Below are 19,870 nucleotides of genomic sequence, written 5' to 3'. Positions count from 1 at the left end.
ATCTATGGCATAAATTGCTGGCCACATTCTGTGATGTGGCCCCTCATTGACTGTAGCAAGCCTCAGAATATTTGATCTCAGTGTCTGACATGCCCCCCCAGCTCCCTTGGCATCACATGACTATAGGATGCTATCATTCCCAGTGTAAGTTCTATAATGCCCATGTGCATGTAAGTTGGGGTACAGGCACAGTGGGCAATAACCGGTGTCCCACCACCGGTCATTCATCTTTCCAGCAAGGGTGGGAGAACACTTTCCTAGGATGCTCCATAGCGGAACATGATACAGACATAAAGAATGAAAGGATGATGTTAATCAAACATCCCCTGATTTTTGGGGACCATAGTAAATGTCCTGCAGACCTTTCTTTGTTCACTCAAAGAACATTCTTCATGTCCAGTTTATGGTCCAGCAAGGACCATTCTAGGGAAGTGTTCTCCCAACCGAAAGATGTTCCTGGCATGCCTGCCGGTGGGACATCAGTCTCTGCCCACAGTGAGGAGCAGTCCAAAGTGGCCACCGGGCTGTGAGCAACAATAAGAGAGCTCATTGAAGAGCCATGGTCCATGGACTGAGAACCAAAAGTGGCATCTGGGGCAAGTCACTGTACCCAGATTCAGCTAACTGGATCTTGGTATTCCCATATCTATGTTCAGTTTCCTAGTACTTCTCAATAGAGGATGAGGGTATCATGTGTTACAATGCAAGGCTGCTATGTGGTCACCTCGGAGTCTCCATGTGAGACATGCAAGATTTTAGGTGGTGTCTCCCAATTTTGTAACTAAAGAAATAGCAAGAACATGTCTGGATGTTTCTGCTGCAGCTTGAACTGCACTTAGACTGGCCCGGCATCTATAATACAAAAGGTGGTTGCCTTTCCCACGGGGGATAAACGCAAAATTGACTTTTATGGCAGTCGGGCTGTGGCTTAATGGATACATGCCCTGCTGCTCAGAGGAGACTGTAATCTGCAGGAAATCTTCTATGAGCTTGATGTAATAGGTTTAGAAAGGATGTGCCATAAGTGCATGTAGTTTAAGTACACAATTGGTTACACAATAAACTGAGCTACCATATATGACTGGAGCAAACAAGGGGGCCACATCACAGCCTTTTGGGCCACGATGTGGCCCCATTATATTGGTATATAGGTGTCCTAACTCGAGTCAGTTGTCACAAAAACAGTGACCGTGCAGTATGCACGGGTAGCTGCTAGTTTCTTGAACAAAGGAGGGGTAAGTTGCCGGCGCCAGACGGCGCTTCTCGAGTTCGTTCTGTATCCGGTAATAAATTAAAAATAGATTTGTATTATATAACACTGCACGTGCGCCCTAGTAAAGGAGGAGCGAGAACTGGGGGTCGGCAACTCCTGCCAGCCGAATGTCCGCGTGACTGTGATTGTCACACTTGCGTCTCGCAATCCGGCCTCGCTACTCATCTCGGGTTGTTTCGCATATTCCTTCGTGGTAGTGAGCTCTACTACAATGATATAGATTGGTTGTCTCAGATACAGGGCTATATGGATAATATCTACAATAAGAAGCACTATTATAGTCTATATAGTGCTCTATGTTAGTAATAAAGCAGTATTCCTCTTCAGAGTCCTCAGACTCAGGCATTACAGCAGCTAGCTGGTAAAGAATTAAAAGGGTAGCCTTCAGAGAATCTCTTGACAGCCTCCAATAGTGCAGTAATCTTTTCAGATCCTATCTTCCGGAATTGAGTCTTCTGTCCTCGAGAACACCCTATCCGGGGCCTTCCCATGACGAGGAAGCCCAGCAGATCAATCAAGCAGCCCAGAATAGCTGCGAGACCGGCCAGAAGTGATGCGTCACCGTAAAAACACGTCCCGACGCGTCGCGACGCGCTCATTCAACGCGTCTCGGCACTTGCCGAGCAGGCTCATTGGGCTGCACGTCGTTGTGGTGCAAATTGTGGATTCCACACAGCACCACAATTCCCAAAACAATCATATAATATTCTTTTATGAACGAAAAATCACATCCTTCCCGTCCTTTTTCCTGATTTGTACTTCGTGTGTGTGTTTCTGGGCTAAATAGCCCCCATAATTGACCGATTTTCTACCTTCAAGGCCAAAATCGCAAAATTGGACGGGAAGAATAGATTCTTCGCTATACAAAAGAATATCTACGATTTGTTTCGCGATTTTACAGTAGTTACTGAGCCCAAAGTTTGCACCGCACGGTGCAAAGGTTTCCTGGCTGGTGTGGCTGAAGCGTGACGCGTGGGTCGGAGTTTAAATTTGGCAGGAGTTGCCGACCCCCACGAGAACGCTAAGGACGGATGGTTTAGGAGCCTGCAGCTACCCGTGCATACTGCACGGTCACTGTTTTTGTGACAACTGACTCGAGTTAGGACACCTATATACCAATATAATGGGGCCACATCGTGGCCCAAAAGGCTGTGATGTGGCCCCCTTGTTTGCTCCAGTCATATATGGTAGCTCAGTTTATTGTGTAACCAATTGTGTACTTAAACTACATGCACTTATGGCACATCCTTTCTAAACCTATTACATCAAGCTCATAGAAGATTTCCTGCAGATTACAGTCTCCTCTGAGCAGCAGGGCATGTATCCATTAAGCCACAGCCCGACTGCCATAAAAGTCAATTTTGCGTTTATCCCCCGTGGGAAAGGCAACCACCTTTTGTATTATAGATAGGTGTGGACTTTTCGCGGCAGGGTCAAAACCAAACTCCAACAATGAACACGCTCGACGTTTAACGGTCTGTGATTATACCTTACATCCTTAAATGCTGTGCCGTCCAAGCAAAATGTAAAGCACACATTCCCCAAGTATCTCCCTCTGGGACCAGGCTAGGCGGTTGCGATGCAGGGCTCCCCTCCCGCCTACCCACTCTCAAGATAACCGAATATCATCAGGGCCGAAGTAGCTTCTCTGCGGTCCCATTGGTGTAGTATATTCTACCTGGTACGCCATCCCAGTGATCTATAGGCCGTCAGAGATTTCCGCCGCCGCCACCAAGATTTATCTCTTACCTTGTTAAGACACTCCAAGAAGCCTACTATGATACCCATAACCCATACGTTTGTGCGGATCCGAACTTGAACTGATTGGTTCTACAATTGCGAGTCAAACAGATTTTTTATCTTCATGACCGGGAAAACGCACCAGCACCTCCAAAAGGTAGGGCCTGTTAGTACTGATCAAGACCTTCCAAAGGGGTACTCACAAGATCTGTCATCGGCTGTATCTTCTTCATTGTTATCGGGGCCATAATGAGGGAAGTGTGGAAGGCGAAGTGTGGGCGTCAGCGCGAGCCCGCTACATGTCTTCAAGATGCAGCTGCGCTGTATTTATGGACAGGTCCTCCGCCGCATTAATGAATATCGGCCCCACGCATTCCCTGCCGTAATGCGATTACGCTGGCTGCATTGTTCTAGTCTAGGAATTGCAAGAAACTCGGACCAATACAGGTTATCGCGCTATCCACCGATCTAGCACATCCAAGATCGGTACGACGCTCCACAAATGGCACCTGGTATCTGAACTTCGTGTGTGGAAGAACAGAAGCACGTCTGGTTTACGGATATGGTGCGGGGTTCAAGTCCGTCCGCGGTGCGTGGGAGGTCGACAGGAAGGTAACGTGTATGCGGCGAGGCAACTGAAGACGTGCCGTCCAACTTGGTCCTGCTGCGGTCAGCAAGAGGGACCAACATCCTGTCCGAGACTCTATCCTCTGATCTATATTTTAAGATATTATTCCTGGACATGAGTCGTGCCCCAGTATCGGCGAAGATTGGACTCTTAGAATCTTACCTTGGGCACGGCACCTATATTGATACGAATCCATCTCGGTGATTCAGGGACTCGTCCCCGTTTTCCTCACAAACATATCACACCGGAGAGCCGGCGCCTCCGAGTCAAGGGTGGGTTTTCGATGCTCGCTGTTCTTTGATTCTGCCAAACTTTCTATCCATAGACGCTGGGTAAGATGTCTGGTTGATGCTCCGCCTTGTATGGCGGCTCATCTCCCGCGGTGATGCCTCGACTGTCAGCTTAGGGACGCTAACGTGAGGCAATGTGTGTTCTCTTTGGGCTATGGCCGGCTGCTCATCCTTAGTCTCCGATTCGGTGTGCCCCGCTTGCCTATTATGCTTCTTACGCCTGCAGAAGGTCCGGCAAGGAGGGATCAGGTATCTCAACTATGGCCAGACTCCACGGCGGTAGCATCTTCCTGACATCTTTATACATAGATTGAGCCAAGTTCACCAGAAATCCGCGCAGTTTGTGTCTGGGTCTAATAATACCTCATTCAGATTCATGTCCTGGAGCGCTCCGATAGGTATTTACGTCTGGTAATATGCTGCTCACCTTCAACGCAGTACAACAGCCCCAGTTATATGTTATAACCTGTACAACAAGTTGTCCTCGACAAACCCGACGACCCTTGCTCTTCCTTGCCTTTCTTTGGGCTAACTGCGTTCCCAACAGATGCTGAGTACCATGTCTGGCTTGAGGCACGCCGGCTCCATAAGGTGTCTGGTGTGTAGGAGTGTCTCTACTTTTACCGGGCCTTCAAGCGGACGTAAGTTTCTCCATATGCATCTGGGATTCTACCGATCGATGCAAGGTCTGTGTGCTCTATGCTCCAGAGTCCGGGTCAAACCAATTGAGGCGCTTATCACTCGATTGTTCCTGCTGGGAGATGCTAGAAGGTGTCCGAAAACGGGCGTCTCCCAGCGACGTGCTGCGACGCGCTTGCTATGATGAACTGAGTCAAGTCACGTCAAGCTTGCTTCCCTTCTTCAAGGGCCGGACACGTTTTGTTCCTTGGGGGAAGTCAAGCCAATCAGCGCCTCTTTGCGACACAAGGGCTGCTTTAGCGGTCATACACCGGTTCCCCTAGTTGGCACAGTTCTCAGTGAACACCTGGACCTACTGCACGTTGGCTTCTTCTACGATACCAGAGGCGTCCGCGTCACCGCTAAGCCACTAGGGTCCGGCCGTGGCTTAACAGCTGCTCGTCGCGCGCACCTGCTCCGACGGTTTCAGGATCTTGTGAAGCCTCCTGCCATAGTTCCCTAGGGTGTGGCTGCTTTATTATACGGATCCGAGGTACTCGGCGTCCCACTGACGCCAGAATATGAATAGTGGAAGCTGGTGGAAATTCCAATGACGTTAGGACCATTGGGTTCCACAGACACAATCGGCGGGATTGGCGAGTGCAGCGGAGCGCCGGCTTTGGTACAATGTTTGGAATGGATAGTCACTGCTTTCTCGTGAAACGTATACGAGGCTTCGTAAATCAGGCATTGGTACGTCTGGGTACTAACTACACATCGACATCGTCAGCGCATGGTCTTCACATTCTAGGTCTTATGTCTCCCATCTCGAACCGCCCGCATTCACGCCCAGCGGGGGTACGGTATTCCACTTCGTAAGACATGCCAGTCGCCTCCAAGGAGCATTAAGTTGTTGTCCATGGGAGCAGAATCGACTTACCTTATTTATTAGTTTGCAGAAGCCGATGATAATGCCCATGACCCAAACATTGGCTTTGATACGGACTTCGACATCTTGGTCCTGGCCGGACATATAAGTATGATATGGCCAGTGAATGCGCAAAAGACTGTGATTTGAAAGTCACTATCACCTATGCATTCATATATGACATGACGCTGTAGGCACAACCAAGGTAGTAAGTGCTCGGAAGACTCACGTAACGGGCGAGGAAGGGGACATCAGTGGGACGCTTAGACAACGTGAACATGTTGCTGGTATAGTCCATGATAGTGCCTTTATAAATCTGTCGTGCCCTTCCAGATAGCCTATGCTACCACAGTATTTGTTATTGACTTACTGAAGTAAGCGGAGTCCGTTTAGCGACGACACAGCATACACACCGGAGGCTCATCCAACAGCCCATAGTATCTTGATAACGGCCACCGAATTGCGTCTATGGGGATCTCCGTAAAAGTAGTCTAGAGGAATTATAGAATGTAAAGAAGCTCGAGATCAGTGGGGCCGCCTTCAATCAAACGGCGGAGATGGTCGACCAGGCAATAGCTTGATGTACCCCAGGAGCATTGCGAATGAACAAAGACAGCTGATTCGCACGTTTGATGTCCGATTTTCAGGCGTTCATCCCATGCAGAATGGCACCTTGGAAGGCCTCCGGACGATCTTGCGGTCCTGACCCAGCAAGGAGTCGGACGGTGGTCCACGAAATTACAAGTGTCACAGTGTTATGGAATATCATTGGAGCCTGAGTTGTGGGAGAGGACTTCTAATCTATGCTAGGATGGGTATGTGCTGCCGTAAGCGTGCATAGGAAAATGGCATGATACCCTGAACCATGATATGTATTATTCACTCAGTGTCGGGTTATCCTCGCAAATATCACGACTTCACCTGAGGATACGCCTGTGGCTTCCTACAGAAAATGCCCTGTCTAAGGCTCTGAAAGAATTGGATAGAGACTTGCCTAGTCCTATGAGTATGAATTTCACTCAAAGTGAAGCCAGTCGATTCATGTTGAAGCCCTAACTTGAAGGTAAATGTGGCAAATGGCACGTGACGCCTTCGCGCTCAGCACTCGTGCAGCATCCTATATGATCCTTTATCCGACTCTAATACTTCGTCTGTGCATAGCGGCCCTCAGACTGTTTCGGCTTTGTGAGGGCAGGGTCACAGGAGTCCAGCGATGTCGAATCAACTGTCTATACCGTTCAAGAAGACTTATAACGTTCCATTGAAGCAAGCGGCACGCGACTATATATACTCCAGGCATACAGACACACACCCCGATGCATTCAAGTGGGACTTGAATGAGTGGGACACATCAAGAAAAGAAGGCGTTGGTGGTATTGTTCGTGTTGATCGCATTGATCCAGCTGTGCGGTGCGTCGAGAGCCCGCTGTTCTACCAGCCGCGTACTAAAAAGCAAGCAGGTATCATGCACAGCTTGTGTTCATCCTAACCAAACTACCAGTTGACGTTGGTCCATACTTGCGCCCCTTCCTACGTTGCGAGCTCATACAAGCCACTTGTCAGATCGGCTTGGAGATCCCATATGCACCTGCATTTTCTCCTTCTTCCTTGCCCATAACGTTAAAGAACCTTGCATATGAACGGGCGGCAGTCGTCTTTAACCTAGGGGCATTGTATTCTCAATTAGCTTCCTCCGAAGACAGATCCAATGCCGAAGGCATCAAACGTGCTTTGGCCCACTATCAGGTGAGTGGGATCTTTTAGCGCTTGGCAAGGTTATGGAGAACCTGGTCGAGTAATGACAGCGGAATAGAATGCCGCTGGAACCTTCGCCTTCTTAGCCTCTTCGGCAGTTCCACCTCTTCGAAATACCCTTCGAGAAGAGGAACAGTTGCCTCTCGACTTGACTGAAGCGTTCGTCAAGAGTCTTGAGTCACTGATGTTAGCTCAAGCTCAGGAATGCACATGGCAAAGAGCAAAACTAGGTATGGAATGCTGTCGGTCCTGACTCCCTGATACCGACCGATAGTAGACAATTATAAGAACGGCGTAATTGCTAAGTTAGCTGCCAAGGTTGGGGTTTGGGCTGCTTCCGTCATCACCAGCTTGAGCCAATGTCGATCCGTAGGTCGCATACTTCTACGAAGAAGCCGTCACAGCCATCCGGGAGGCCTCACCCGCCATTAAGCACGCTTTTCCATCGGTATCTACTTCTAATCACCGTGCTTATCTCAGCGCTGACTCTGGCGGAACAGACCTGGATACCTCACTGTGAGGCCAAGAGATATCACTTCGAGGCCGTGGCACAGTATAGAAAAAGCGTTGATGATTTGGAAGTCTCCAGGTCTGTGTTACTCTACTATTCGGGCCAATACGAGGTCCCTGAGGCATGCCGGGACTCAGATATGGACACGAGCTGTCGCGCTTGAACCAAGCGAGCATGTTAGCCAAAAAGGGCTACGACATTGCCAGACGTGCTGGGATTGCTCCAGCGGTTGTGCAGGACGTCAAAGTGCGTCCAATATAGCCCCTTTATTAAGCGTCGTGACTTACATAACCCAGTCCTTGTTAGATGAAGTCCAGAAGAATATCGCGCGAGCGGAACGAGATAACGATCTGATCTATCATCAAGACGTGCCTGCCCCGTCTGCCTTGCCTGTAATAGCCGGAGCAGCGCTCGTCGGTAGTAATACACCGACCGGTCTATTACAACCTTCAACTGTTATTGGTGATGGTGGTGTCATCTTCGGAGAGCTTCTTGCTTGGGGTGCCCGTGAAGCAGTAGGTGAGCACGTATGCAGATTGGTCTCCTGACGATAGATTTACCGGATGTACAGACATCTATCAGAATCGCAAGGAAGAAACGCTGAAAGATGGCGTATTCGACCGAGCGCAGGAACTCGACGATAAAGCTCGAGAGTGAGAGGCCTTGCTTCTGCTGTCCTTGCCCCATAACTGATGTACGCTGCAGGACCTTACGCACACTGAACTTGCCTGCAGCTCTTGAGGCACTGGAGAAGCCTGTAGGACTGCCACCAAGCTTACTAAAGAAATCAGAAGAAGTGCGACTTGCTGACGGTCCGGCTTGGATTGAAACGTCTGTCGAGGCAGTAAAGAGGTTGGCAGCACGCAATACCGAAGTCTTGAACGAAGTCAGCGAGGTTTCATGCAACTTGCGAGGTTTCTGCTGATGATTCTTGTCGCGTAGGCTCTAGATATCCTCGATCAGGAAGCTGAAGAAGACGAAGACTTCCAGCGAGATAATCCCAGCATACGGCCCCCATCCCACGAAGCCAATAAGGACCTTATTAGTAAGGCGGATCGTTACCGAGCTATCTTATCGCAGGCCGTGGAAAGTGATGAAGTTGTGCGCCGCAAGTGGGATGACTGGGAGAGGAACATTATTGAACTCACTTGGGATAAGGTTCGTTAGTCGCTGGTGTTGAGTGGATCAAACTGAGGTCGATTGGGCTGTAGGAAGATTTGGAGGCGTCGATCCCGTCAAGCACCGGACGCGCGGCAACTTCGAATCAGACGCAGGCGAATGCAAGAGCTCTAAGGGTCTTATTGGAAAACTTGGACGATGTAATACGTACCCGGTCTCAGCTTGTAGAGAGAGCCCGGAGACTTGCTGAAGCCGATGACATCAAACCCAGAATACTCAAGGTCGCTGGGAACATTGCGCAATGGAAAGAAGTGACTCCAGCAATGTTCGAGAACGATTTTGACGAAGAACTGGCGAAGTACGAGAAGTTCCGGCAGGGCATTGACGACGCAGAGAAGCAACAACAAGAGCTGTTAACAGCTATCAAGGTCTGATCCTCTTCTGACAAGTAGCATTGTCAATGACTCTGACACGTGCCGTCAGGCTCGGAACGACTCGTTCCTGCAGTCTCGCAGAGAAGACCCGAATGTCAAGGAGAGAGAGCATGCCCTGCAGTCTCTTGACTTGGCATATCACAAGTATAGAGAAATCAGAAGGAACCTTGAAGAGGGCATACAAGTTAGGTGGAACGTAAGAATATTCGGTGTTCCGTGTTGACATTGCTCTAGTTTTACAATGACCTGGCTGGTATGCTGGCCGAATTTAGGGAGAGCTGTAAGGAGTGGGCCAGACGACGACGACATGAAGCTCGGTATGTGCACCGTCTCCTTAGTTCTATCATGAAGTCATACCTTCTCTGCTGGATAGATCAATCGTGCAATCGATGAGTTCTCTGTCAATCGGGGCACCATCCCCGGAGCAGCGGGATGACCATGTCACCACTAATAGTGAAATATCACCGTTGCCTTCACATGATGCGCACCCTCCCTTGTCACCTGTGCCGTCACGAAAGGGACCAGCCGCTCCCTTCAACTTGCCTCCTCCAGATTCAGGCGATTGGGAAGAGATGGATTTGCCGCCCGGTCCGCCAGTACCTTCGACACCCAGGACTAGGAGGGGAGGGAAGCGTAATAAGTAATCGCGCGAATGGGTTAATAGAAGCTGTATCACACAACAGGGTTTGCTGCTTCATTGGCTACATCTCGGATATCCTAAGTCTGTACAAATCGGCCGCCGCTACCTGGGTTATGTCCATGTTTATCCGGATCCTGTGCCAGCTGTGCCCAAGTTGTCTCCCTTGGATCGCGTCTGCGCTTTCGATGCTTTTCTCTTCTTCTTATCCTGCGGGGCTGTGATAACTATACACAACCTGCACTGCTGAAGCTTTCCGACCGAGCAGTACTATTGGGCATAGCCTTGAGCTTGCAGCGGCAGTGTCGCAAAGACTTATATAACTTGCAAGTGCAAGCGTATGCTCTAATCACTCCCATTGACCAGCATGTCTCCTCGTCCTCGCCGTCGCAGCGTCGACTCGTCTTCTTCATCTTCGTCTTCTGACAGTGATTCCGGCTATAAACCGAAGAAGGATAAGCATCACCGCGCTGGTCATGCCGCGTTCCCGACTCCTGTGCACCACCCATCAGGGCATATTCCCTCGCCTGGCTTCCCATTACCGGGCGTCAGTAGGGGCAACCAGCACGCTCAGAATCCCATGGCGAGTGAATCTGACAGACCGCAGTTTCCTGTCGGTGGGGAACACCGCGCCAGCGAGCACCCGCCTCCGTACAGTGCACCAGCGCCTCCGCCGTCTGGATATCGATTACCTTTAACGACCACTTCCGCATTTCCTCCCTTGGAGCAGGCAGGACGCCCACCGTGCTTTGATGCAGATGGGCAATCTCCTGTGTTTCTCGGATCCGCGCTCTTCCCGAACTCGGTCCATCCCTGCAAGATCGTGCCTAGCCTCAATCCTCCCTGTCGCGTGCCCTACGGAGGCGGGGAGCATGAGCACAATGGCCGGTACGATTTGCTGCCGTTCACTCCCGAGACCATGGAATGGGTCCCGACTTCACATGGTCGGATTCCTGACGGGCGGAGGCCTGTAGAAGGAGGGTACGAAGAGCACGGGGCCAAGCTGTATCACGCCCTTGCTCAGGTCAGTGGCATTCATGTACCAGGGAAGACTGGGGAGCATCTTGTACGTGCCATTGACCACCTCGCAATCATCTTTTCATAAACTGAGAAAAAACACAGGGAGGCTGTAATGTAGCATTTGGCGGAGCTGAGCATACCATTCGGGAGAACTATGCTATTCTGTATGTCGATTTAACTGCGAGTCGTCTATAATGCTCACCGATATTCTCTAGCTGCTGGAAGTGAAGGGCAATGACTGATCTGTAATATTCGTTTGTAACAAGTGGCCGTCAACGTTGTACGTTTGATCTGTCTTATCATATTACCGTCGTCCTATGGAAAGCAGTAAGCTCTGTTTGTTGGGCACTAGATTTTCCATGCACGTAATTGTGCAGCAGTGTCTTCCAAGGAGACTCCATTTGAAGGATCCGTACATGCGAGCGTGATGGGCTGCCTATGCAAGGAGAATTCATGTATGAAGGCGGTTCCGTTTTATCCCCTCGAGCGTCCCGAGCAGTTCAACGATGCCGTTAACACTACGGACTGTCGTACGTTGCCTTGCAGAATGATATATTGGACCCAGACGCAGGGCTGCCTAGCAGTTTCCCAATTAAATATATGTATAAATCCCTTGTAGACATTCTGTTGTGTCCTTCGGTAGCTCAGTTGGAAGAGCGCAAGACTGTAATGGCGGAATTTCCTGCGTAATCTTCATTTACGAAATCTTGATGTCGCTGGTTCGATCCCGGCCCGAAGGATTTGTTTTGGCTTCATGCCCTTTTGCAGCAATCTTCCAGATAATCCTTTCCCGAGAAATGAGGAGGCATGAAGTTTGTTGGCTATTGTGATATCGGTCTCACCGTAGATGATGGCAGCAGCACCGCCGTTTTAGCCCCGCAATATGCTGGATCGTGTGGTAGCAGGCAAATGAATCCAAATTACATTTAGCACATTACGGTAGATAGTCAAAGCAAAGTCCAACCTGAAGCATAGTCTATGAACGCGTCTCGACGATAATGTTAGTAGCCATGATTGTGGTATAGAACAATATCAGGAATATGCCCCATCTCCTCGTAAGGTAGAATCCGTTCCATGGGACGAACACTAGAGTGGACACCAACATAGCCAGGAGGCCTCCAGAGCTCACTAGCAGCGTCTTTGAGAAGTGCAGGTCGTATGGTCGTTGCCTCTGATTGATGATATAGGACCCGGAGACTCCAACGCCTAGGAGCATGTTCAGCATAGGTCCGCCAAAGCATGCGGAGAATCCCATGATAGGCGCAAAGACCTAGTGTGACAGCGCATGAGCATCTCCCCCCACGATTATGAGACATGGCGCTTACAGCTACGCTCATGTTTGCGACCAAATCAGCAAGTGAATTGCCAACAGCGAATATGGTCAGCCCTATGATGGCGTCCGATAGTCCGAAGATGAAGCCGAACGTCTGGAAACTGTCTCAGCAGGATTGTACGCAGGGAGGCAGAGTCCCACCTACCCGGAGTACGTTCACTACTTCATCAGCGATAGCCATGATCCAAACCACAGCCACGAAAAAGCCCATCATGCAACGCGTCAGGCGAGCGGTGGGATGCTCTCCCCTGTCAGCGAAAACCGCCACCAGCGCTGCACAGGCCAAACCTGCAACACCCGCGGCCATCAGGAGCCAGAGTTGCTGATCTGCACCATCTGGGTAGCGTATGGACTCAGCTATCCTCGGCCACTTGCACGTGAAGATCAGGTATACCTACTGAAGAGAACACCGACACAGAACAAGGGCGCACAGACGCACTGCGCAGCCATCAACCACTTGTTGAACTTGAGCTCGTGCATTTCCTCCTGCACTTCCTCCTCCGCAATGAGCGTTCTTTCAATACCTTCTTCCTCAAAGTCCAGTAGTCTCGAATCACTGGCAAGCGCCTTCTCTTGCGTATGACTATCCTCGTAAGGCGTTACGATGACAGGCAATGTCACAGTCAGAGCCATGACAGCTGGCGCAGCGAATAAAGCCGCCACCTTCCCTATGAACGTCTTGGACCTGAAGTGATGTAAAGTGGGGAAAAGGATATGGTATGCCCGTCCGAGAATATGCCAGATGCGTTCACGACCAATAGGCGGGCCACGGTGCTGAGACTCTGTATCTGCTTCCGAAGTCGGAGAGGCGGGCGTATGGGAGATTACAGGCACTGGACTCTGAGCACCGTCGGGCAGAGGCAGAGACGTATCAGAGTACATTCCACGTCCATTCAGCTCGGGCGAGCGCTCGTTCAGCGGCATGCCCAGCGCAGAATCCCATGGATTGGTTTCATGATCGTGGTCCAGTAGGATAGGAGTGCGCAGAGGAGTGCGAGGTCGCGATCTGGGCTGGCTGTAATAGCGGCCGCCGACGTACGGCGTGACCGGGTTCTCGAATATGTTGAGAGACGGACTCGCTGCCTGGTGTTGCAGAGACGAGACTACCTGCCGGAACTCTAGAGCTCCAATCAGTGAGAACGAAGGCATCTGACTCAGGCGTGGAGATGGCGACTGTGACCGCGACTGTGATCGTTGGGGAAGGTCAGTATGCAGGCCTAGCCGAGGGGGCCCTGGTTGAGATATTGCTCGTGGTCGCGTGAAAGTTGGTACCGACAGCGAGTTTGTGCTGCGCTCGGGGGATGGGGACGCTTCACAGCGTTTAGTACAAATCCAGTCCGAGTACATTTGGCACTCACGATCATCACGGTATGGCTGTTCATCATAGTACGGCATTTGTGGTATTTCGTCCTCTCGATACTCGGAACGTATCAAGGCTTCCTTCATGCGCCTGTGCGCACGCCGTCTCTCCCACCAGGTCCCTATCACCACAAGAGTTACATACGCAATGTACAAACCAACGAGGCAGCCGGCCTCCCAAGCCCGAAGCGTTCCGTCATGCAAGATGACAATGAGCAGGGTAACCGCAATAGTGAAGAATCCGACATCTCGCAGGAATGGGTATCGCTCCACCTGGAACGGCTTGATGATGCACATGGATCCTACCACGCACGAGACTATGAACGACGCCGCACCGAGCAGTTCACCGATCGCCAGACTGCCTGAGTTCGAGCGCATCGCGGAGTAGGTAGAGAACATATCTGGGCTGCCGTTTCCAAAGGCCAAGAATGTGACGCCCGCCACATTCTCATCCAGTCCCAGAAGCTGCGCTATAGTGGCAAGATTAGGACAGAAGAAGTCGGATGCGCTTATTCCAAGCGTCGAGAACAAAAAGACGAGCCATAGGAGCAACCCAACGAAGATGAAGGGCCGTATAGCCAGTGATGAGCAAAAGTACGATTCCAAGTACTGGATTGAAAGGAAAGTGTCGGAGTCGGGGCACACCGTCTTGACATGTGTGCATTGCTCCTCCAGCGGAATCACTCGCGGGAAACACTGATCGACACCAATCATTCACAACTCGTGCAGTTCGGATAAACCATGTATACTTACCTGGTCGCCGTAACCGTCACCATTGAAATTCCAGCTTAAGTCGGACGAGTTGTACGCCGCAACATCCCGCTTCAGCAGTGTCCGGCCCAGAAAATTGCCTGGTCGCGCCCCGGAAGTCTGTCCGTACCGACTCTGAGCGAACAGTAGGCAGTTGACGACGAGCAGGATCACGAGTGTAAGTCTATGTGCACCAGGAGAGCCCATGAAATGAGATGGGGGGACGGAGAGTCGGTCATGCCAAGGAGTCCTGAAGCCGAAGGCCTATGTAAGAGAGCGGCCACGTGCGGTGACGCGCTTTATTAACCGGCGTGTATCCATTCATCTCATCGCAACCCCTCATTCACGAGGAGGACGATTGATGCTCACAGCGCACATGTTTATGGAAGATAAGTGATACAGTTACAGACCGGGCTTCGACAATGCGGGGTACATGAGCGTACATACTCAGCGAAGGTGTCTGATGTAGGCTCTATCAGGGCAATGACGGCTCTCGGTATTTGAAAGGCGTGGCCTGCACATTGATGCATGAGTTGAACAGGTTGTATAGACCTCGACGAATGCAACATACGGAGTCCAGGCGGTCCACGTCATCCGTATCTGTTCTTGCGCATTCCGAAGAGGAAGCTTCGGTCTGCGGGATCTTCCAGGGGAACAAGGTCCTCCAGACTTATCCACGTTAAAACGGCTCACGCTGTGCTTACCCTTACGAGGTTTTGTGATCTTGAAGCGTCTTCCGTGTCCACGGTCTGCAGTGTGGGCGCCATCCTGAAGCTGACAGTGGTGGCAGTGGTAGCGTCTAGTTCCAGATCGTGCGCCTTGCCCTTCAAGGACTTGCGGCTGTTCAGAGTCGCGAGTAGTGAGTTGGCATATACTGCGGAACAGTTATGAGCTGCGATTCTAAGCCCGACGACAGCACTAACGTTTCCCTATGACAAAGTCTATGGCCAGAAACCAGAAATCTTTGGGATTCACCGCGAACTGGGCCCGGCGATATCAGCCAACACCTAGGTCACCTGTGGTGCGAGAGCCACTTACGACAACAATCTCCACGATGGCAAGGATACTAAATATCACGGTGACCTATTGTGCTCGGCTTGCAACAATGTACATACCAGGTAAGCAAGCAGCGGTTTATAGCCCATTTGATGAGCTGGTTGATCAGTTCATTCGTACTATATGCCGGGCTGAGCTGTGTACACGGTTCACTGCTCAACGCTTACGACTCACTCTCGAAATTGGGACCGTTCGTGCCACAGCAGCCCGCATAACGCGCCCGCGACGAGGATATCGGATAAAACAGCAAGCAGGGCGAAGGGCAGAGCGCTGTTAAGCTGAGTACGGGCCGCATTCATTAAAACGACTATCTTTCCTGGCAATGCCAGCACTTACTGTGATCTCAGATATCCGGCTTAGCTTTTTCTTGATAAATCTGACGGTGGTTTAGCTTCTGTGGGGTATGCAAAACGTTCTGAGCGAACGTACAACTCTGCCACTGTTTCTGCACATTGATTTACGAAGTCAGAACCTTCGCGGGTCCAGAGTGCGTGCAAGCGTTACCTATGCCAAAAGCTGTTTCGCGAATGAGTACTGCACCGCTTCGCAGTCGCAAGGACCTACCAAAATGTCCTGCCACTAAGAATGCCTTGAAGGCGCGTCGTGAACCCTGTCATTCTTCAATTCCCCAAGGGATCATAAGACTTACCGTTATGGTTGTCAGACTCCTTTGCAACCTAGGCCCTCGTGACCTGCTCACTGAACAAGATCAGCTTTGGATATCTCCCGCCACTGAATTTCTAAACGCACAGTCGTATATGCGCTTCGTGAAGAAGCTGAAATATGGGTGATTGTCAAAGACCACAATACCCGCACGGTGCGATGAGTGCCCACCTTTGGACAACGACTGCTATTAGTACCTAGATAGCCCCTGCATCAGCACACTATCGAGGGTAAGAAGATAGAACCGGGTGGCGATATCGACTAGCGGTGTATCTGATGGTATCGGCTGTGACTTACATTAAGGCCAACTGATGTCTTGTGGAAGTGAGTACGCTTTGACAGGCGATCACGGAAAGTTGAACACGAACATATAATGACCTAGCAGTTTCAGCAAAAGATGTCCCAGACAGCACGGATACACTCACCATGTGCCGTTCTGGAGAGCCAGTGGGTTCGCATAATTGGTGATCTAAACATGGGAGCGTAAGCTTGTGAGCGCTGAGCTTATCACATAAGCGCCCGCCGGTCATACGTACGAGATAATGGTACATTGCATGAGAAACTGGTGTCGTCTGAACTCACTATACCTGCACGAGGGACATGTGGTGCTTACTGAGGATAACGTGTAGCGTGTCCAGCGCCCTATATAATATAAGGTCCGTAATCTTGAGGACGACATGGACGCAGGGATTAGCATACCATAGCGATGTTACCTGCATTACGATTCAGTGCACACTCTTGTCTGATCCTTCCAACCAAGTGGACTCACGAGGAGTTTCGTGCCACCACCGTCTCTGGGATAACTTAGAAAATAAAAATAGGCCTAGCCAGCATTGTTCAATGTCTGATCCCCCCACCAATCTAAGCCCAATCAAATCTATACCTGGAGCGTCGTAATCCCATAGAGTCTGGTCCGAGGTATATTAGTCCGGAATTGCGAGGCCTTCATCCAAGCGTAATAGACTCACATAAGTGCTGCCATTGATCCTACATATGCCGCCCCTGGGAGTGCTCTCGTCTCTCGTGTTGCGCCTGATGCATCTCACAATCTACTCACCGAATGTGGGTCCCAAGTCGAGATCCATGTTCTTCGGGAGGGGCGGGGGATCCAAAGCGTTCTTGAGACTTCTATGGCCGCTGTCCGCCGCAGACCGTTGTAAATGAAGAAGCCAGGAGAATTCGGAAGACGAACACCCTTCTTCAAATTCTTGCTGCTTCAAGTTCCCATCAGCTTCTGAGCATCAGCCGAATGACAGCGCCACAGCAGCGGCAGATTTGATTCGGTACAAGTGGCTGTGCCTCTCCAATCTGCCGCTAATGAACTGTAGTACATAGACAAGCGGTATAAATATGTTATTCTTTCCTACAAGCTACACAGACTGAATACAACATTGATTCTCTCTGCCTTTTATTGGTGTTCAGGGCTCAAGGCAAGTAAGAAACATCGACTTTGCCTTGATGGAGGGCGGGCTACGTCGGAGGTGAGCCAGATCACCGCACATACAAAGTGGCAAACGCTTACGATAGTCGCACTCTCATTATCAGACCTAGCTCCTGAAGGTGCGATACTCGTAGCAGGGAAGGAAGACAGCTGAAGGCGGAGGTCGCGTAAGTATCGAGACAGGTATAGGGATCATGATACAGGGTACCCACTTGCACGACGTTTTTACTATCGACGTCTATGCCATGAATATTATTTTGACCTAGATCCGACAGTCAGAGGTTCAAATCCATCAACTGAAGCGATTCTCGGCTTACCTGTTGTTCTGATGGAATCCCGGCTGTTCAGAGTCGCTAAAAGTGAGTTGCAATACACTAGGAAAGGCTATCAACTTTCGCTTGGTCATACCAGAGGCGCCTCACATTTGCCTATGACGAAATCAATGGAAATAAACCAAAGTTGCGACGGCGTGACACAGAACTAAGCGCGGGCGTGGGTGATGAATGATGCTAGAGATAATCAGCACAAATGAGGAGCTCACCACAATTGTCTCCGCAACTGCGACAGCTCTAAAATGCCCCATCTATCAGGATAACCAAAAAAATTGACTATTCCGAACGTACGCGGTCAGCAAGCAGCGGTTAACAGCCCAAAGCATCAGGCGGTTGATGATCATATTCGTGCTGTCGACGCACGGGTGAGCGGATATCAAAACAGGGAGCGAAACCTTACGATCTAAGTTCACTCCTACTATTCCATAACAATGCGCAGAGAGAAGCAGCCACTAGGATATCCGACATCACCGCGAATATGCTGAAGGGCAATACAGTCTTCAACTGGAAAATATGTGTACGTCAAGGTGCTGCTTGTTAAAGAAGACTGATAACTCTTACGCCTATCTGAGAAATCGCAGCAAGGTCCGGTTGCACTGCACTGTAACAGATGGTCGGTCGGATTAACATCACTGGAAGCTGTGTTGCTCTTACAACTTTACGACAGTATCTGCAATCGAGATACGTCAATCCGAGAGTAGGCCGAAGGTGAGCCAGGCTACTCACCGACCCCGAAACCTACACTCAGAAAGTAGTTATGAGCTCCGTCCCATTGGATCACAGTGGAACCTTCTCACAGAAGTGCAGAATGACGAAAATGGTCTGTGGTGGGTGCCTGCGTAAGGACGCTTCAGAACGCTTGAGAGGTGTTCTGGCGACTCACCACTAATGTTGTCAACCAGTGCTTCGTGCGGGGGCCACTCACTGTAATTAAACCAGTAAGTGCTGCGTGTAGAATAGGTATGACCGACAGTTACAGTGATAAATACGCATGGTGAAGAAGCTATCAGAGGCATGGTGAGAAACCGACAGTAGACGGAGTCGCTGAGAACGCACATTTGAACTGCGCATGCAATGACCACCTGAATGTAATGCGATAAGCGGCGTCGTATTAGCACTTTTTATATCCTAGTGCTCACGTTTGCAGCGACTGAGGCCTAGCCACGACTCTGAGTTTTTGCTGTCGCAGATGTACCAATAATTACGCACATATAGAGACCTGCGTGAACGTCTCAGTTAGAGACGCCTTTCTACATATGATACTCATGCTCACCAGACACCTGACAATAATGCGATGGGATTGAAATAGTTTGTCACCTACATAGGAATCAACGTGAACAACTACTCCGGGGAAAGCCACACATGGATCTTACAAGATAGTGATATATGACGTGACAGACTGCAGAGGTGTCAGCACAGAATTCTGGGGGCAGAAGCCACTAGGTCTTCATACCGAGGACAATGTGCAGACTGTCGAGCAAGCTATATGATACCTGTGAGTCGGTTGTGGGTGGCCATTAAATCGAGCAGACCATAGAGATGCCACCTATTGTGGCTTTGCGTCAGATGTCGTGAAAAGGGCAAGAGCAACCACTCACGAGTAACTTGAAAGCCGGGCTGTCTTTTGGATACTGCAGGAAGTAGAAATAGGTCTATATGGATATGAACATTAGCAAGGGTGTCTGCATTATGGACGACCCGCGAACCCACCTGAAGCACGGTGATGCCGTAGAGACTAAGGGACGGTATCACTGGGAAGGCTTCTACAAGAGGACGATGAAGACACTTACATGAGGGTGGCCATGGCTCCCATGGTAGCAGCGCCTGAGGTTGAGTACAGTCGGACTATTGTCATGTCCCATCAGCACAGAAGGCATACCATAGGTATTGGTGAGGTCCAACGGTCCAGACATGGTAAGCAGTTCCGGGCACAATCGACCTAGAGGAGACCTGTAGAGTCGGATACCGATATTGAATACATCC

General features: G+C 50.3%; 5 protein-coding genes and 1 non-coding gene across 6 annotated transcripts; 3 read left to right on the top strand and 3 right to left on the bottom strand.

The window, feature by feature from the left end:
* Window positions 1-2,882: 2,882 nt before the first annotated feature.
* GLOTRDRAFT_130460 (uncharacterized protein) lies at window positions 2,883-3,261 on the bottom strand (the record flags this gene model as incomplete). The annotated part of the gene is made up of 4 exons (XM_007869226.1): window positions 2,883-2,972; window positions 3,023-3,103; window positions 3,156-3,161; window positions 3,217-3,261. 4 exons carry the CDS (start codon window positions 3,259-3,261, stop codon window positions 2,883-2,885), a joined length of 222 nt encoding a protein of 73 aa, XP_007867417.1.
* Window positions 3,262-6,608: 3,347 nt separating this feature from the next.
* On the top strand, window positions 6,609-9,999 carry GLOTRDRAFT_139477 (BRO1-domain-containing protein). Its single transcript, XM_007869225.1, has 16 exons — window positions 6,609-6,887; window positions 6,938-6,983; window positions 7,041-7,223; window positions 7,291-7,462; window positions 7,510-7,550; window positions 7,606-7,680; window positions 7,733-7,821; window positions 7,881-7,989; window positions 8,040-8,262; window positions 8,315-8,396; window positions 8,449-8,629; window positions 8,686-8,901; window positions 8,955-9,290; window positions 9,346-9,480; window positions 9,531-9,613; window positions 9,670-9,999. The coding sequence occupies exons 1-16, from the start codon at window positions 6,691-6,693 to the stop codon at window positions 9,938-9,940; spliced, it is 2,439 nt and encodes an 812-aa protein (XP_007867416.1). The 5' UTR covers window positions 6,609-6,690; the 3' UTR covers window positions 9,941-9,999.
* Window positions 10,000-10,092: 93 nt separating this feature from the next.
* GLOTRDRAFT_77982 (uncharacterized protein) lies at window positions 10,093-11,463 on the top strand. Its single transcript, XM_007869224.1, has 3 exons — window positions 10,093-10,999; window positions 11,056-11,117; window positions 11,169-11,463. The coding sequence occupies exons 1-3, from the start codon at window positions 10,301-10,303 to the stop codon at window positions 11,179-11,181; spliced, it is 774 nt and encodes a 257-aa protein (XP_007867415.1). The 5' UTR covers window positions 10,093-10,300; the 3' UTR covers window positions 11,182-11,463.
* A 123-nt stretch (window positions 11,464-11,586) lies between these two features.
* GLOTRDRAFT_t88 lies at window positions 11,587-11,693 on the top strand. Its single transcript has one exon. It is a non-coding gene; the product is annotated as a tRNA-Tyr (tRNA).
* Window positions 11,694-11,829: 136 nt separating this feature from the next.
* GLOTRDRAFT_139475 (uncharacterized protein) lies at window positions 11,830-14,630 on the bottom strand. The gene is made up of 6 exons (XM_007869223.1): window positions 14,399-14,630; window positions 13,645-14,341; window positions 12,685-13,596; window positions 12,432-12,622; window positions 12,279-12,380; window positions 11,830-12,223 (listed from the first exon to the last, which is right to left on the bottom strand). Exons 1-6 carry the CDS (start codon window positions 14,600-14,602, stop codon window positions 11,930-11,932), a joined length of 2,400 nt encoding a protein of 799 aa, XP_007867414.1. The 5' UTR covers window positions 14,603-14,630; the 3' UTR covers window positions 11,830-11,929.
* Window positions 14,631-14,870: 240 nt separating this feature from the next.
* GLOTRDRAFT_139474 (uncharacterized protein) lies at window positions 14,871-19,800 on the bottom strand (the record flags this gene model as incomplete). Its single annotated transcript, XM_007869222.1, has 44 exons — window positions 14,871-14,909; window positions 14,967-15,038; window positions 15,100-15,269; window positions 15,319-15,376; window positions 15,434-15,461; window positions 15,511-15,570; window positions 15,626-15,729; window positions 15,788-15,827; window positions 15,881-15,896; window positions 15,956-15,967; window positions 16,016-16,040; window positions 16,101-16,150; window positions 16,202-16,301; window positions 16,412-16,429; window positions 16,483-16,492; window positions 16,540-16,583; window positions 16,651-16,676; window positions 16,728-16,827; window positions 16,884-16,937; window positions 16,998-17,022; window positions 17,083-17,116; window positions 17,172-17,328; window positions 17,637-17,705; window positions 17,768-17,817; window positions 17,873-17,929; window positions 17,978-18,035; window positions 18,097-18,124; window positions 18,179-18,238; window positions 18,542-18,557; window positions 18,614-18,625; window positions 18,685-18,709; window positions 18,771-18,811; window positions 18,865-18,890; window positions 18,944-18,969; window positions 19,027-19,044; window positions 19,097-19,106; window positions 19,161-19,204; window positions 19,261-19,286; window positions 19,341-19,369; window positions 19,420-19,433; window positions 19,486-19,539; window positions 19,598-19,622; window positions 19,678-19,711; window positions 19,767-19,800. The coding sequence occupies 44 exons, from the start codon at window positions 19,798-19,800 to the stop codon at window positions 14,871-14,873; spliced, it is 1,998 nt and encodes a 665-aa protein (XP_007867413.1).
* Window positions 19,801-19,870: the final 70 nt, after the last annotated feature.

The sequence above is a fragment of the Gloeophyllum trabeum genome (genome assembly GCF_000344685.1).
Source record: "Gloeophyllum trabeum ATCC 11539 unplaced genomic scaffold GLOTRscaffold_00009, whole genome shotgun sequence".
In the NCBI taxonomy this organism is placed as follows: Eukaryota; Fungi; Basidiomycota; class Agaricomycetes; order Gloeophyllales; family Gloeophyllaceae; genus Gloeophyllum; species Gloeophyllum trabeum.
The sequence above is the reverse complement of the archived record's forward strand: the minus strand, read 5'-3'. Positions and strand labels throughout refer to the sequence as shown.